The sequence below is a fragment of the Alligator mississippiensis genome, chromosome 15, assembly GCF_030867095.1.
Source record: "Alligator mississippiensis isolate rAllMis1 chromosome 15, rAllMis1, whole genome shotgun sequence".
Classification (NCBI taxonomy): Eukaryota; Metazoa; Chordata; order Crocodylia; family Alligatoridae; genus Alligator; species Alligator mississippiensis.
Window position 1 is genome coordinate 35,823,677 of NC_081838.1, and position 13,519 is coordinate 35,837,195.

A 13,519-nucleotide genomic window follows, 5' to 3' on the forward strand; every position below is an offset into this window, starting at 1 on the left:
CAAGGGGTAGAGGACACAACAGCCACTACATGAGACAGAAATAAAGGGAGAGGGAGGGGGAGCCATCAATAAATAGCACCTGGTCCTGGGCACTGGTAACCAGCTTACAAGTTCGCAAGGATTTAAGGGAAATCTAATGTCTTCTGCCATCCAGGTTCCCCATCAGCATCTGCATGAAAACCCCAGGAGAGTAGGTTGTGGGGATATGGGAGATGAGGAGGCAGGAGAGAGGCCACTTCCCTATCACCGCTCTACCAGCCTCACTTCCCTAGGACTGCCCCGGCAGTGACCATAAGAGGAAAACCTGCTGGGGCTGCTCATGCTCTGATCCCCTCCACAGGGGAAACTGAGGCAGCCTGTGCACTAGCCCTGCAAGGGAACAAGTTGGGATCCACCAATGGGGGCGCAAAGTCTTTCTGACCCCCAGACAGCCCTGCCCAGCCCTGAGACTTTCCAGAGACAGTGGAACACTTCCTGACATTGCTGGAGGAAACAACGTATCCCATTGTAAGGGGCTGTTCTGGGGCCCACTAGCAAATCCCCCAGCCAGACCTGGAAGTGGGCACCTGCACCCAGAGACATGACAGATGTGGGAAACAACTAGAAACAACACAGCGCTCTTCCTCTGCAGTGGTAACGGTGGTGGAAATGCCTTCTGCAGAGTCTGCAATGTGACCTTCAAGGCCCTACCCCCACCACCCCGGAGAGCTGGCTCGAAGGGCCTTGGGCCACACAACTCTGAATTTCTCATGTCGAAAAGCCATGGGGATGGATTGATTGATTGATTGATTGATTTTAAAGGGCAGATTCCTTCCCTCCCACGTGTCCAGGATGGGTTTTTTGAATGTTAGAAATTCAGCTCATCTTTGCCCTGCGAGAACATACTGATAATTGGGACGGAAAAGGGCAGAGAACCACCGCTGACTGGACGGAAGTGAAACCAGATCGCTGCGGGGAGTTCAGGGCCCCCAGGGCTGTAGTATCCGAGTGCCGGCATTACTCAGACCAAAGAGCTTTCTGCATCCAGCCCCGTTCTGGTGACTGAGCTAGGAAATATTTTCTAGGAAGAGACAGAGGTTGTTTCAGATACCGTCCCCCCTGTATCAGGTAGCAGGTCACAGGGAGGTGACCTCAGTCATTCCTCTCCAACACTCTGCAGTATGGGTCCATTTTGCAGAGGTCCTTTCCCATGCAGCCGGTTGGTCCCCCTCCTCTGATGCCCTGCTGCCATGCAGTCTGGTGCAGTATTCCTAGCAGGAAGTGCAATGCACAGCCAGACTGTCCGGGTGCATTTCCAAGGGGCTTCCCGGGTAGTCCCCCTCCCCCCCCCCCCGCCCCTGTGTATGTGAGAGCTTCATCATCTTGCTCTGATGACAACAATCACACTGAGAACGGGACTCTGCTCCAGCTCATGCATCACCAACAGGCACATCCAAGGGGGTTCCCTTACCGCTCTGCCTTGCAAAGCCATGAACCGGGAATAACGGAGGGCAGGATTACACTCTGCTCATTGGAAACCAGCCTGCCTTTCAGACCATTCCCCCTATCCCACCCCAGCATGTCCTTGCTGACAACCTCCAACCCTTGTCCTCTCCATGCCCAGGGCCTGGACCTTGGACACTGCCTTGAACTGTCTGTTCAAGAGCAATACACCAAGATCATAGGACTAGTGCTAGAAACCCTCCTTGCACAAGTTGAAAGGTAGCCAGCCGTGTTGCAGCCCTGGCCTCACCAGGTGACCTCGTGTGGGTCTGTGGTGATGGGCTGGTGAGTGCTCGATGGGGCAGGGTGCTATGTTGCCCCTGGAGCAGCAGATCAACCCAAACACAGGCCAAGGTTCATAGAGGATTTCAAGATGTGTGACTGCAACCCAGGAATCGAAGGCAAAGGATGCAAAAGGGTTGGCATGGCAGGATCTTCTGAGCTTTGAATTTACTTGGGTCAGTCATCAAAAGGATTCACTGTCTTACTCTTCACCTAAATCTTGAGCTGAGAGAGGGGCCAATTGACTCGCTTCAGAGGGGCAATCGTGACCCCATTGCTACCTTGGACTGAGCTGCTTGAGCAAGATGACGTTTGGAGATTTCCCTTGGGATAATCAGCTCATCAGTGAAAGGGCATCAGTGAGGCTGTGCGATGGACTGTCTAGGAGAGTTGTGGGCTCTCATTCATTGGAGATATTCAAGAAAATGATGGATGAGCCTTGTCAGGGATGACTAGGAATGGCTCTGTCTTTGCCATACTAGGGGTATTTCTCATGCTTCGGAGCATTGCTGGCTGCCACAAGGGTCAGGAAGGGATTCTCCCTGGTTGTCAGACTGGTGCAGGCTGTGGGGGTTTGCCTTTCATTGTAGTGCTGGGGCTTGCTCATCACCTCCTCTTCCTGCTTCCAGGTGCCTCTGGGATTTGTAGACCACAGTTGCAGCCAGCAGGAAGTTTGAGCAGGAGAAGGGGTGTTTAATACATGTCCTTGACCCCAGACTCCACCGGAGTTTGCCTGGGAAAGAGGCAGTCCCCCCCTGTAGACTGGGCTGCATCCCCAATGGGGCTTGCCTGCCCCCAGGCAGGGAGCCATCAAAGCTCCCAAAGCATCACCTGCATCAGTCCCCATGCTTCCCTGCTTCCCTCCCACATGACCCAGCACAGCAGGGAGCAGAGAAGCCCCAGGCCCCAAACCCCATCCCCTACCCAGTGGGGCAGCAGCCCCAGCCCTACCCAGATCCCTCCTTATAGGGGCCTCAGTCCCCCTCTTTTTCCCTCCCGCCCTTACCTGTTGCAGCTAGATTGCAGGCTGCCTGGGGCCACATGCATGCCCATGCTTGTGACCAGCCTGCAGGCAAAATCCATGGGTTTATCTTGTAAAACAAGAAATTCATGTTTGCTTCTGGTAAAAGATAACATCTGGGGTTAACTCCGTCTTTTCATGGGAAATGGAAAACCCGAGTCCCTGGTAAGGACAATACATCAGAGCAGGCTGGTGGCATGTCTATAGGTGCCCCAAGTGACCAAGTGGCAGACACGGAAGCTAGGAGCACAGCCTGTGAATTTGAATTACCTGGATCTTAAATGCTAGAGGCTGGGGGCAAGACAGGAATAGTGGGGAAAAAATCCCTGGTCATTCCCTGTTCACTTTCCCTTTCAGCAGCCACTCCCTGGGCACGTCTATGTGAAAAGCCCCGTCACAGTAGCAGTGAGATATGGTAACATAGGGTGGGGGGCACTCGCCATGACGCTACTGTGCAGGAGCTCATAGGTGGCCTCTGGTGGACCTGAGCTCCCAAGGGGGAGCAGGGGTCAGTGACACCAGCAGATCCTCAGTCCTGGGTGTTTGCTCCCTGCAGGCAGCTGTGCCACGCTGCTCTTCTGCTTAGAGAGCTTGAGCTCCACCCCTGGTGCTGTAGCTAAAGACTCAGACAACTGTTCCCTGTACTGGTGTGGAGAAGGACGGGTCAGCACCTCTGATTTCAAGGGCCTTCTGATGACCCAGTGATTGCAGGTGGAGAATGAGGCCCTCTCCAAATGGCATTATCTGCTGGCTTTAATCCCCTACTCTTGCTAGGCAGCACCACCAAGTTGTCTCAAGGAGTGCTCTGGCCCTTTGTGGCAAGACCAGCTGGTTGGGCTGGCTCCTGACCTCTGTCTCCAACTCCCCTCCAGCGGGACAGCCACCCGCTTGGGAGCACACCTTAACTCCGGAATAACGCATCCCGAAAGGAGATTCCTGACTACACAAGAATAAAGTTGCAAACACTCTCAAACTACAATTAGCAGCCTCCACCAGACCCCAGTTTTTCTAACTCTATATTTTTCCTAAAACAAATTTAACATTGCGGAATAATCTCAGGTGCAATTTTCCGAAATTTCCTGGGGTGCGGTAGGCAACGTGACATGAGCGAGCGGACTCTGGCCAAAGCATTTGGTATGTTGTTAAACAAGGAAGACTGTTTTTTTGGCCCATTGGCACCAGCTGCTATAGAGAAAAGAGAGCAGTCAATTAATATAGAAGAATAAAGCAAGGGTGTCCGCAAAGGTCATTCAGTCCAATGCCCTTCCTCAAGAAACAAGCCTCTCCTGTGGACAGGATTTGATTTTGTACTGGGAAATAGCTTGGGATTTCCAACCCGCTTCGGTAATCACTCAGCCCTGGCGCTTAGCCACAAAGGCGTCTACAAACAGAGTGAACAAGCCGTGTGTGCTAGGAAGGTGTGTGTTAGGATGGGGCACTGATCACCAGTGTGACTGGATCCAAGCTCTGCAGACTTTCAAGCTTGAAGGTCAGGTGCTAACTATCTCTTTCCTGAAGTGCTGCATGGGAGATGGGAGATAGGTCAGCAATGATGGTCTCTGGGAGGTCAATGAATGCAGATTTAGGAGGCCTTGAATCACTCCCTGGCCTCGCTACAGACTTCCTGCGTGACCTTGAGCGCATCACCTAACTTAGGCAGTGTCGCTTCCCCATGCATACCTGTGTTGACCCCCATGTCATCTGGTACGGCAGGTCCAGCATCTTCAGATGGCGTCTTGAACTGTTCCATGGAAAGAGGGAAAAAAGAAAAGTCAGACCAGGTCTTGTTTGATCCGCGCTCCTCAGGATTTCTCTTGCTTACTCCAGCTGCACTCACTAGCCCCACCCTGAAAATGCTTGGTAGCTCTACTGCTGCCTTTGCTGCCCACCCTCCGTTCCCTACCTGAAGAGCTCTGCTAGCTCCTCTCTGCACCTTTCTGTGCGTGTCCAGGGTGGCGGGGCTTGCAACGCCAGGGTCAGGAAGTATTACACGACCCCCACAATTAATTCTTGGATGTGGCACCTCTTACGTCTCCGCTGTGTGTTCTTGGGCAACCCTGGCACAGGATGCAGTCTGTCTGACTCACAAAGGACTCACCCCCCCGCTCCCCTCCTCTACCTAAACGAAACTGATTAAGATGCAGTGAGAGACACACCTAAGACCCTCAAGATAAGGGTAACAAGAGTGAAACAACTGCCCTAGGTCTTATTTGCATCCGAGATGAAACCAGATGACCATTCATTTACATTAGAGATGGAGAACAGAAAGCCTGAAGCAGAGACTGCAGTGAATTCTGGGACCAGAGAAGCAGGGGAGCACTGCATGATGGGGAATCTGTGCTCCAAATGTTAACCAACCCATGTTCACACACACCCAGCTCAGCATTTATCAGACCAGTTCTAATCTGGATTTACTAAGGACTTTTCACCCCCCAGACACACACACACCTCTAAGTTTAATAGACATCTCGGGACGTACATTCCCCGGTCCCACTATGGGAGGCCTATATAAACTTGATTGACTAAAACTTGGTTGCCGGGTTAGGGAATGCAGAGGCAAGAGACCGAGTCAGAGGGGGTATGGGCAACATTTGAACAATGATTAAGGGTTCATCGCAGCGTCCAGCCCGTTGGAGCCCTAATCACTGGTGTTGTCATACTTTTCCCGAGACGACTGGTGGGAGTCCTTTCCACAAAAGGTTATGAACACCCCAATAATTGCTTTAAGTCTGTTAAAAGACTATAGTAAGATCTGGAAAAGTCATGCTAAGCTGAGGCTTGTGCACAATAAGTAAAAATCCAAAATCCTGATGTTGCAAGATATCTATTGTTTCTGAAGAAACCATGAGATATCCCATCAGTATATCTGCCATCCATAGGAATTTCAAGCTGGCTCCCAAGTATTTGGTTACTCCCTAATATTAAGTCTTTCCTGATTATAAATCAGTTTCTTGAGATGTTCCAAACCAGATAACCCCTTGTCAATAGAAAAGACAATGATTTACACAATTAAGGATGCTTCAAAGCAGCTGAACTGAGAGTATAAAAATCTGCAAAAAAGTCTGTGTGTTTCAAGAAAAAGAGAAGAAGAAGAAGGAGGAAGAAGAAAGCAGAAGAAAGAAGAGAGAAAGAACAAAGAAAAACTCCTGTGCTGACACTATCCTCTGTTGTTCTTGGGACGCTGGAAGAACAGATCATCTCCCTTCAAGGACTATGCCTGTCAGCTTTGCAGCCCAAGTACCTTGGACTGGTGAGATCCCAGCACTCTCTCTCTCTTTTCACTCTAGGCATAAACTTCTGAACCTGAACTGTATCAGTTAAGCTTGAGCTAAGTTTCCCCAAATACTTAGTGAAACCAGGGTAGTACTGTAATTGTTTGTGTTTGCTTTTCTTTTGCATGTCTATTACTACTAGTGCCATTATATATTTCATATGCTTAGCAATAAATAACTTTTATAGTCAAACTGGTAGTAACTGGGTATATTTTTCCTTCTCTGCTTCTCTTTCCTCCCATGCTCTGCAGCAACGCTTCTTTTACCTAAGCTAAAGATCCCTGTGAAGCCCAAAAATACTGTGGGGTCTGCTCACCAAGAGGCCAAAGATTGGGACGTGCTGAGTTTGAAACACATAAGGGGATCAGCTTGTACAGGCTGATTGACCCAGTTTGACTCAGACATGCCCCTATGAACTGAATGCTGGCCCATGAGGGTGTCAACTGGACACCTAGCCGGATTCAGAGGGATTCTGTTCACCTGTGTGGTTGTGTCTGACTGCAGTGTATTGTTGCTCTTATGAACTGATTCTTGGCATATGAGGGTGTCAGCCTGTCCGTGCTGATCAACCCAGCTGGGTCAGGCGTGTCACGTTAATTTGTGTGTGTTTGTGTGTGTATGACTGATTTGGTGACTGGAGGAACCCAGCCCCATTGAGACTGAGTCCTGCAAGATAGCTCCATTGGGGGTGAGGGCTTGCAGAAGGGAGAGATACAGCTCCGTATAGTAACACAAGCAGCACATTGACAGAATCACCAAGACACTAGAAACTATTCCTAATAAATGAGCACACCCCAAAGTAATGGGCAAATCTGGTAACACAGCTGAGCAATGAAGTGTGGCACTTGGCATTGCTGTGAGCAGCACTAAGGGAGCAGACCCCAGATACCCATTGTATTGTAGGGCTTAGAGCTGCAGATTGCATGGAAGGGAAGATGCTCCACACTAATCCTGCACAACCAGCCAGCCTGAGCAGAGGGGAGGCAGCACAGATATCCTTCATTTCAGGTCATGCTCTAGCCTCTCTTTTACAGAGACCCAGCCTTTATTTCAGGACCTCAGGTGAGAGACAATTCATCGTACCGCTGCCCTGGTAAGTTGTTCCTGCGGTTAATAAGCTGGTGTGTAACAAGAAAATAGGGTGCACCGTATTCCTCGAACGAATCTGTCCAGATGCATCTTCCAGTCACTGCGTTCTCTGGAAGATTTAAGAGCCTTTAATAATTAGAAACTTTCTGTACATAGAGGTGCTTTTGGCCCACGCTCAAATTGCTGTTAGGATCGAGATTAGGAAAAGGCGCTCAGCCCTACTCCTATTGAAACCAGTGGAAAAAGACTCCTTGACTTCAGGGACAGCAAGTTTGGAGCAACCGGGATGGGGAACAGACTCTGTTGCATGGCTAGAGGCAACCTCTGTGTAGAGATGATGGAAAAGATACTAGAAGTGAATGAAAGAGTGAGGAGCCTGCGAAAGGCAAGGGGTGAGCTGGGGAAGCCAAGAGACCTTTTGTGGGCCAATGTTCCAGGGTTGTTACCCGAGGCTTGACAGGATCCTTACCACAGCCGTGTCTAATGAGTCTTCTCTGTCCCAGGCCAGCCACGTGTCCACAGACATCCCTGTAAACCAAGGCACATGCACACTCAGCTCACCTGGGACTTATTTCCACTTTCATGACTGATGTTTCTAGTGTTGTTTTAGCATCACTGCAAAGCAGTGTCCTGTGAGGTTTTGTACCCACGGGCCTGTCTCGGCCGCTTGTGCCCCAGCAGGGAGGGGTGCGGTGAGGTGCACTGTGTCTGGTCCTGTGCACACTGCCTTCCCCACCTGATGCCATATCCCCACCCGGCAGTGCGATGCTGCTTGGATCCAGGCAGCTCTCGCTCCTGGCTGAGCCTCCTGATGTACACATGCCACCTGATTTCCATTGCAGGGGAGGGACAGCTTGTGCAGAGCTCATGCTGCGGCCCTCACTGCGGCGATCCCTGGTGCAGTGCTGAAGCACACAGGCATGGCCACTGCTTAGGAGGAACCAGTGCATGCTCTCTCTTTTTTTTTCTGGAGCAGGTTTGTCTGTTTTCATGTGTTTTGGTGCTACCTCTGGGGCATGCTTGAATACTGCCTAGTTCCTGGAAGCAAGGGCCCCGCTGTGCTGTCCTAACAGCAATGCACACGTGGGGGATGCTGTATGAACGAGCTGGTTCTTCCACACCCACAGATCAGGTGCAAATTCAGATTCATTGTGCAGGCTGTTAGTGGGGATATTTGTGCAGGGAACTGCCAGACAGAAGGAAAACCATGGGGAAGGTGTGACGAGCTTCCCTTTCAAACATGACTCCCTTTGCCAGAAAAAGTCTGTGCTGGACAAATCCCCCACATGGGTAGCATAACTATCCTCTAGACTAGTGTATTTGGAGACGGTTTTTCACCAGCCAAATGGTCGCTGATATGAAAGGAATGAAAAAAGTGATAGATAATTGTAGAGACATTAAGGGAAATAAATGAAACCCTAAAAAAAATGCAAATTGCATACATTCAAGCGATGTCTGTGCTTCTAGTGATCCTGATAGTCCTCCAACAGCCACACTAAAAACAAAAGGAAAGAGTCATTTGGATTTAGAGACGAGCAGGAGTAAAGGCCTGTAACATTAGCATTTCAATACTATTTTTCATCTTTGTTTCTTGTTCTCCACACTGACAACGTGCTCAGCACAGACGTACTTTAGAAACAGGAGGCGAGGGCACTGTCCTGCTGAAATACTACATGGCTGGGGACGTAGAGGCTGGAAAGCTGCCTGGGACTCTGCCACTGCTCTGCTGGGTGGCCTTGGGTGACACACTTTATCTCACAGGTCTCGTAGGCCCAGTCCAATGTACTGTTCACCTGTGAAATGCCATTGCTTCCCCCAATGCAGTTTGGGACTGTGATTCTCAGCAGTGGAATAGGACCGCCCTTTGAACTTAACTTCACGTTTGGTGGCTGAAATGGCTACATAACACCTGGGTTTCTTCTTCGCATTGGGAACCAGGATAAAACCTTGGACCACCTCATATCCCCACTTACCTCCCTGTTTTGGCTGCCAGGGGAGCAAGCTTGGAAAGGAGAGATGGGGAAAGCTCTAAGCAAGGTCTGGATTATGACCTAGTGGTTAGAGCATGGCGCTGGGAAAAGCTGAAGCAGGTTCAAGCTGTTTCTGGGTTGGTAGGACTTCAGACCCATGTCTGCTGCTTCCCAGGCAAGGTGGCATGCCAGTTAATGCCCTTCTGGTAAGCAGGGGCAGACCGCCCTCAGGCTTGCTCCCTCTCCTAGCTGTATCGCAGTCAGAAGTGGAGAACCCCCAGGTGTGGCCTGCCTGTAGGCCCAGCGCTGCCCCAGAGACAACGCTGCTAGGGATGCCCATGCGTGCTGGGACAGATGCACCCAGGAAGGTCTCCCCTCCCACAGCTGGAAACATTCACTGCTTCAAACTAAACAGTTGGAAGCAGCCAGTGAAAATATTGGAGGGGCCAAGACCAGGCCTCCAGCCTCACAAAGGATTTTCTCCCAGTGGAGTCTGGATGTACAGCTGATGTAGCTGGGAGAGATGCCCTTGCTCTAATGCCCCTCTGCTGAACACGTCCTCCCACCAGCTGTGGCTGTGGAGCATGATCTGGGCATGGGGAGGAAGCGTACAGATGGTGGCAGAGTAAATGAGCCGTGTAGGAAGTGCAGAGTCCGTGACACTGTCTGGTCCTACTGTGTTGCATCAGTGAACAGCTCTGGTTAGAAGCAAGCAGAGAGTGGGGGAGAGCCCTGTGCACCTTCATACCAAACCCAGTCTAATGCAGGGACCGCTCTGTCCAGAGACCCCAGATGTTCCCCCTCCGCCACAGCTCCCACTCTCGCTGCACTGCCAGAAAAAGTTACCTTGATGGTTCAGTGTCCGTAAATGAACCCAACGGGCTCCACAAATGCACAGAGGATTTGACTGGAGTGGTCTCCTTGATCTGCTGCAGCTCTTCTTCCTCCTTCCACTGCTGCTCTGATTCAAGGTCATCTTCCACCCTCTCCTCTCCCTCCTCATCTTCAGTGTAGTGAGCTGCCAGTTGTGCAAGGAGGTCCACCTTGGGCAGAAGAGCTCTCAGTGTGGCTAACTCCTCTGTCCCTGTTGGGGTCTTGTCTGCACTTGTTCCCGGGACTGCCTCTTCATCACGCCATGACTTAGACTCTGCACTAATAGACTCATGGGAAAGAGCCTTGTCAGCAAGCCTGTCTGGGTCTGTCGTGCTTTGGCTCAGTCGGTCGCTCGCCACCTGTAAAAGGGGGCGATTGGAGATTTCCTCAATTATGACGGTAACCACGTCTTGTGGAAGATGTGCATCAAAACCTGTTACGTCCTTGTACAGGTCTTGCTCAGATCCAGATTGTTGTGGTATAATCAGGTAGTACTTTCGATCTCCAGGAATAAGTGCTCCTTCCTGCTCTGGACATCGCGGTGGCTCTTCCCCTGTAGCCGGCACAAGGCTGATTTGATGTCTGGACAGGCCTTCTTCCACAGCCTGGTTCAGGTTCTCAGCAAGTGTGCTCACTTCGGCCCTTGATAAATGTCGCTGGTGCTGTGAGCTTCTGCCAGCAGTTGCATCCTTCAGCAATGAAGTCTTTTCTGCATCCATCTCCGCAATGGGAAAGAGGGATGAAAACATGGACAGATTTCCTGCTTGTTTTTTGATGATAAGAGGAACTATTTTACTCAGGTCTGATGGTACGGTGTTTGAGTTCTCCAGAGGCTCAGAAACATCTCTGGGTGTATTTCCAACAAAATTGTCTGCTTCGGCACGGTGGCTAAGTGATGATTCCCCAGAAAGAGAGCTCTGCAGTGGACTCCCGGAAACCTCTTGGAAGACCAAGTCACAAAGAGCTTCCGAAAGAACCAGGCACCCATTTCTTAAGCAGTTCTGCATGCTGACTTGAGAATGAAACTGTGATAAAAGCTTGTTGTAAACCGAATCAGCAGTGGTTTGAATCATAGCATCCTCTTTGGCATGCAGATGGTCAGTGTGCTGGCTACAAGAGTCGTCGTCTTCAGAGATTTTTGCCATCACTTGTCTGATTACCTTCAGAGGAAGCAAGTCAAATCCTGCAAGCTCTGTTTTCTTTTCTTTCATGGAAGATGTGCTGGGAGCGGCAGGGAGAATATCAGAGAAAAGCCTGCTGATTATATCTTTCAAATATCTGAGCCAGACCTCCGGAGTAGATGGTGTGGGACTTTGGCATTGGGAGGTGCTTTTGGTAGCATCCTCAAAAAGCTTCTCATCCATTTTCCCAGGATCTAGAGGTTTGTACTGAGCTGGAGGGGATGCTTTTGCTAAGCGTTGGTGATCAGTAATTTCTCTCCTTTGCAAAACACTTAACCCCTCTGCTGACACACTCCTATTGCTTTTCCTGTTTTCAACAGCTGTGATTTTAGGAGCACTTTCATGCCGAAGGTCAGACAAACTGGAGTGAATAATTTGGGCCGTCAAGGTATCTATGTCAGGGAAGAGACTCTGATCCTCTAAAGGCTGCCGGGCTGTGGCCTGACATCCGGACAGCTTACTTAACACTGAATCAACCAGCTCTGTACTGAAACGTGAAGGATCGCTTCCAAGGATAACACTGTCCTGAGCAAGGAAGTTTTGGGAAGGAACACGTTTGTTCATGAGGTCATCATATGTTTTGTGGAAAAAGGCATCGGCACAGATACCAGCAGGTGAGTGCCAGTGCTGAGGCTTAATGCTGTATCTTGGCAGTGGTGCTTCCTCTTCAGGGAATATTTTCCTGCGTGATGACAAGCAGGGCTTTCTCGGAAGCTGTTTGCCGAGCTGGGGTAGGGTCATGCTGGATCGGACTGTCCTTGGCTTGTTGAGTATATCCTGGGGGGATGGAGAAGGTTTGAGCCCCAGAGCTCTTGCATGGTAACACACCTTGCTGATGCCCCCTGAGTGGGGGTTTGCAAGCTCAGGAACCTGAACCTGTCGCGGCATTTGCCCTTCCCTTTGGACCTGTTCCCCGGAACCGAGTGCTTGTTCCTGGGCATTGATCGGTGAGAATAACTTTCTAAGCATGCCTGTTTTAGGGCGATCTTGTGCGACATCAGAGGAAATATCTTCCTTAATGAGATGGGTTTCTAATTGGCCATCTTTTTGTGTCAGGTTGTATTGAAAGTACCTTTGGCCACGGGGAAATCGCTCAGCTTGGAAAGTCTGCCTGGGATGCTCAAGCTGAGCAGCGCTGCACACACTCTCCCTGCGCAAACGGGAGAGATGATTAGCCAGACGAGGAGGCACTGCTGCCGGTTCAGGCTCAGGAAGATTGTCTTCCCAAACCTCTCTGCCAAGACCTGGAGACAAGCCAGGTGAGTGTTGTGAAAAAAGTGAGGTTAATTTTCCTCTACTCCCTTTCTTCCCACATCCTGGTGAGCTGCCAGGTGTTATCTTTCTGCCTGTGCAGACACACTTTTTGGCACTGGCTTCCTTGTCTCTCATATCTCTCTCGGTTATTTTTCTCTCTTCATATTCCATTATGGCTGGATAGAGGATATCTGTTACCTCATCCATAAACCATGTCATTATATTTGTAACTGCATCGGTCATTTCTTTGGTCTTGTTTTTCTGTAGCAGGAACAAATGAAGAAAGGCAGTAAAGTGTTAATTAATTCCTTCATTCTCCTTTCTGCACAGGACAACAGCGCTCTCCTGGGTTCAATTCAAACTTTTAGGATAAATAATAATAGCCCCCCATGAAAAGTGACCTCAATTAATAGATGCTTGGGTCAGAAGGGACCTCAACCGATCACCGACTCCGACCCTCTGCCCGTGCAGCAAAGAGCGCTGGGGTCAGGGTGGGATAAAACCTAACAGAATAAATATAGGAAATAAAGAAAGAGCCAGTTCAGGAAAGATCAGTGAAGGACCAACTAGGGTCAGCATTGCTTCTCCCTCAGCTTGTTTCTGAAGGGCCGACATGAAAACCATGGAAGAAAATGCTGACCATCTTGAAGGCCAGCCAGGGGAGGTTTGTAGCTGATTTTGGCAGGACCAGGGTTCCCCCACAGGAGCTGAGAGATGACTTAATTTTCACCCAAGCCCCCTCCTCTGAGAAAGCACTTATCAGCTAGCTGGCTTCTCCTTACGGAAAAAGAATCAATTAATTTGTAGATGTTTAATCCATCTCCTACCAAAACTCGACGTCTGTGCTCTGCCTGGGCAGTGCCGCCCCCTGCTCTTCCTCGCAATAAGGCATCTAAACACTGTCTGCTGTGCAGCTTTTATGTTTTTCAAGGATGGCACAGGCTTTTGCTAATGAGCACCCTCACGCCAGGGCAGGAGGAAAATAGTTTTGCCCCCATTTTGCACTTATCAGCTTTGACCCAGTTCCACTATCTACTAATTTGTGGCCACCGGGCTGTAGTGCCTTCGGTAGTTTGGTCACGCTGTTGTTTCCCT

The 13,519-nt window shown here is 50.1% G+C and overlaps 1 protein-coding gene across 1 annotated transcript; it reads right to left on the reverse strand.

Moving 5' to 3' along the window:
- Positions 1–3,681: 3,681 nt before the first annotated feature.
- LOC132245800 (fibrous sheath-interacting protein 2-like) lies at positions 3,682–12,680 on the reverse strand. Its single transcript, XM_059718737.1, has 4 exons — positions 9,963–12,680; positions 8,589–8,641; positions 7,616–7,674; positions 3,682–4,526 (listed from the first exon to the last, which is right to left on the reverse strand). The coding sequence occupies exons 1-4, from the start codon at positions 12,665–12,667 to the stop codon at positions 4,383–4,385; spliced, it is 2,961 nt and encodes a 986-aa protein (XP_059574720.1). The 5' UTR covers positions 12,668–12,680; the 3' UTR covers positions 3,682–4,382.
- Between the last annotated feature and the right edge of the window lie 839 nt (positions 12,681–13,519).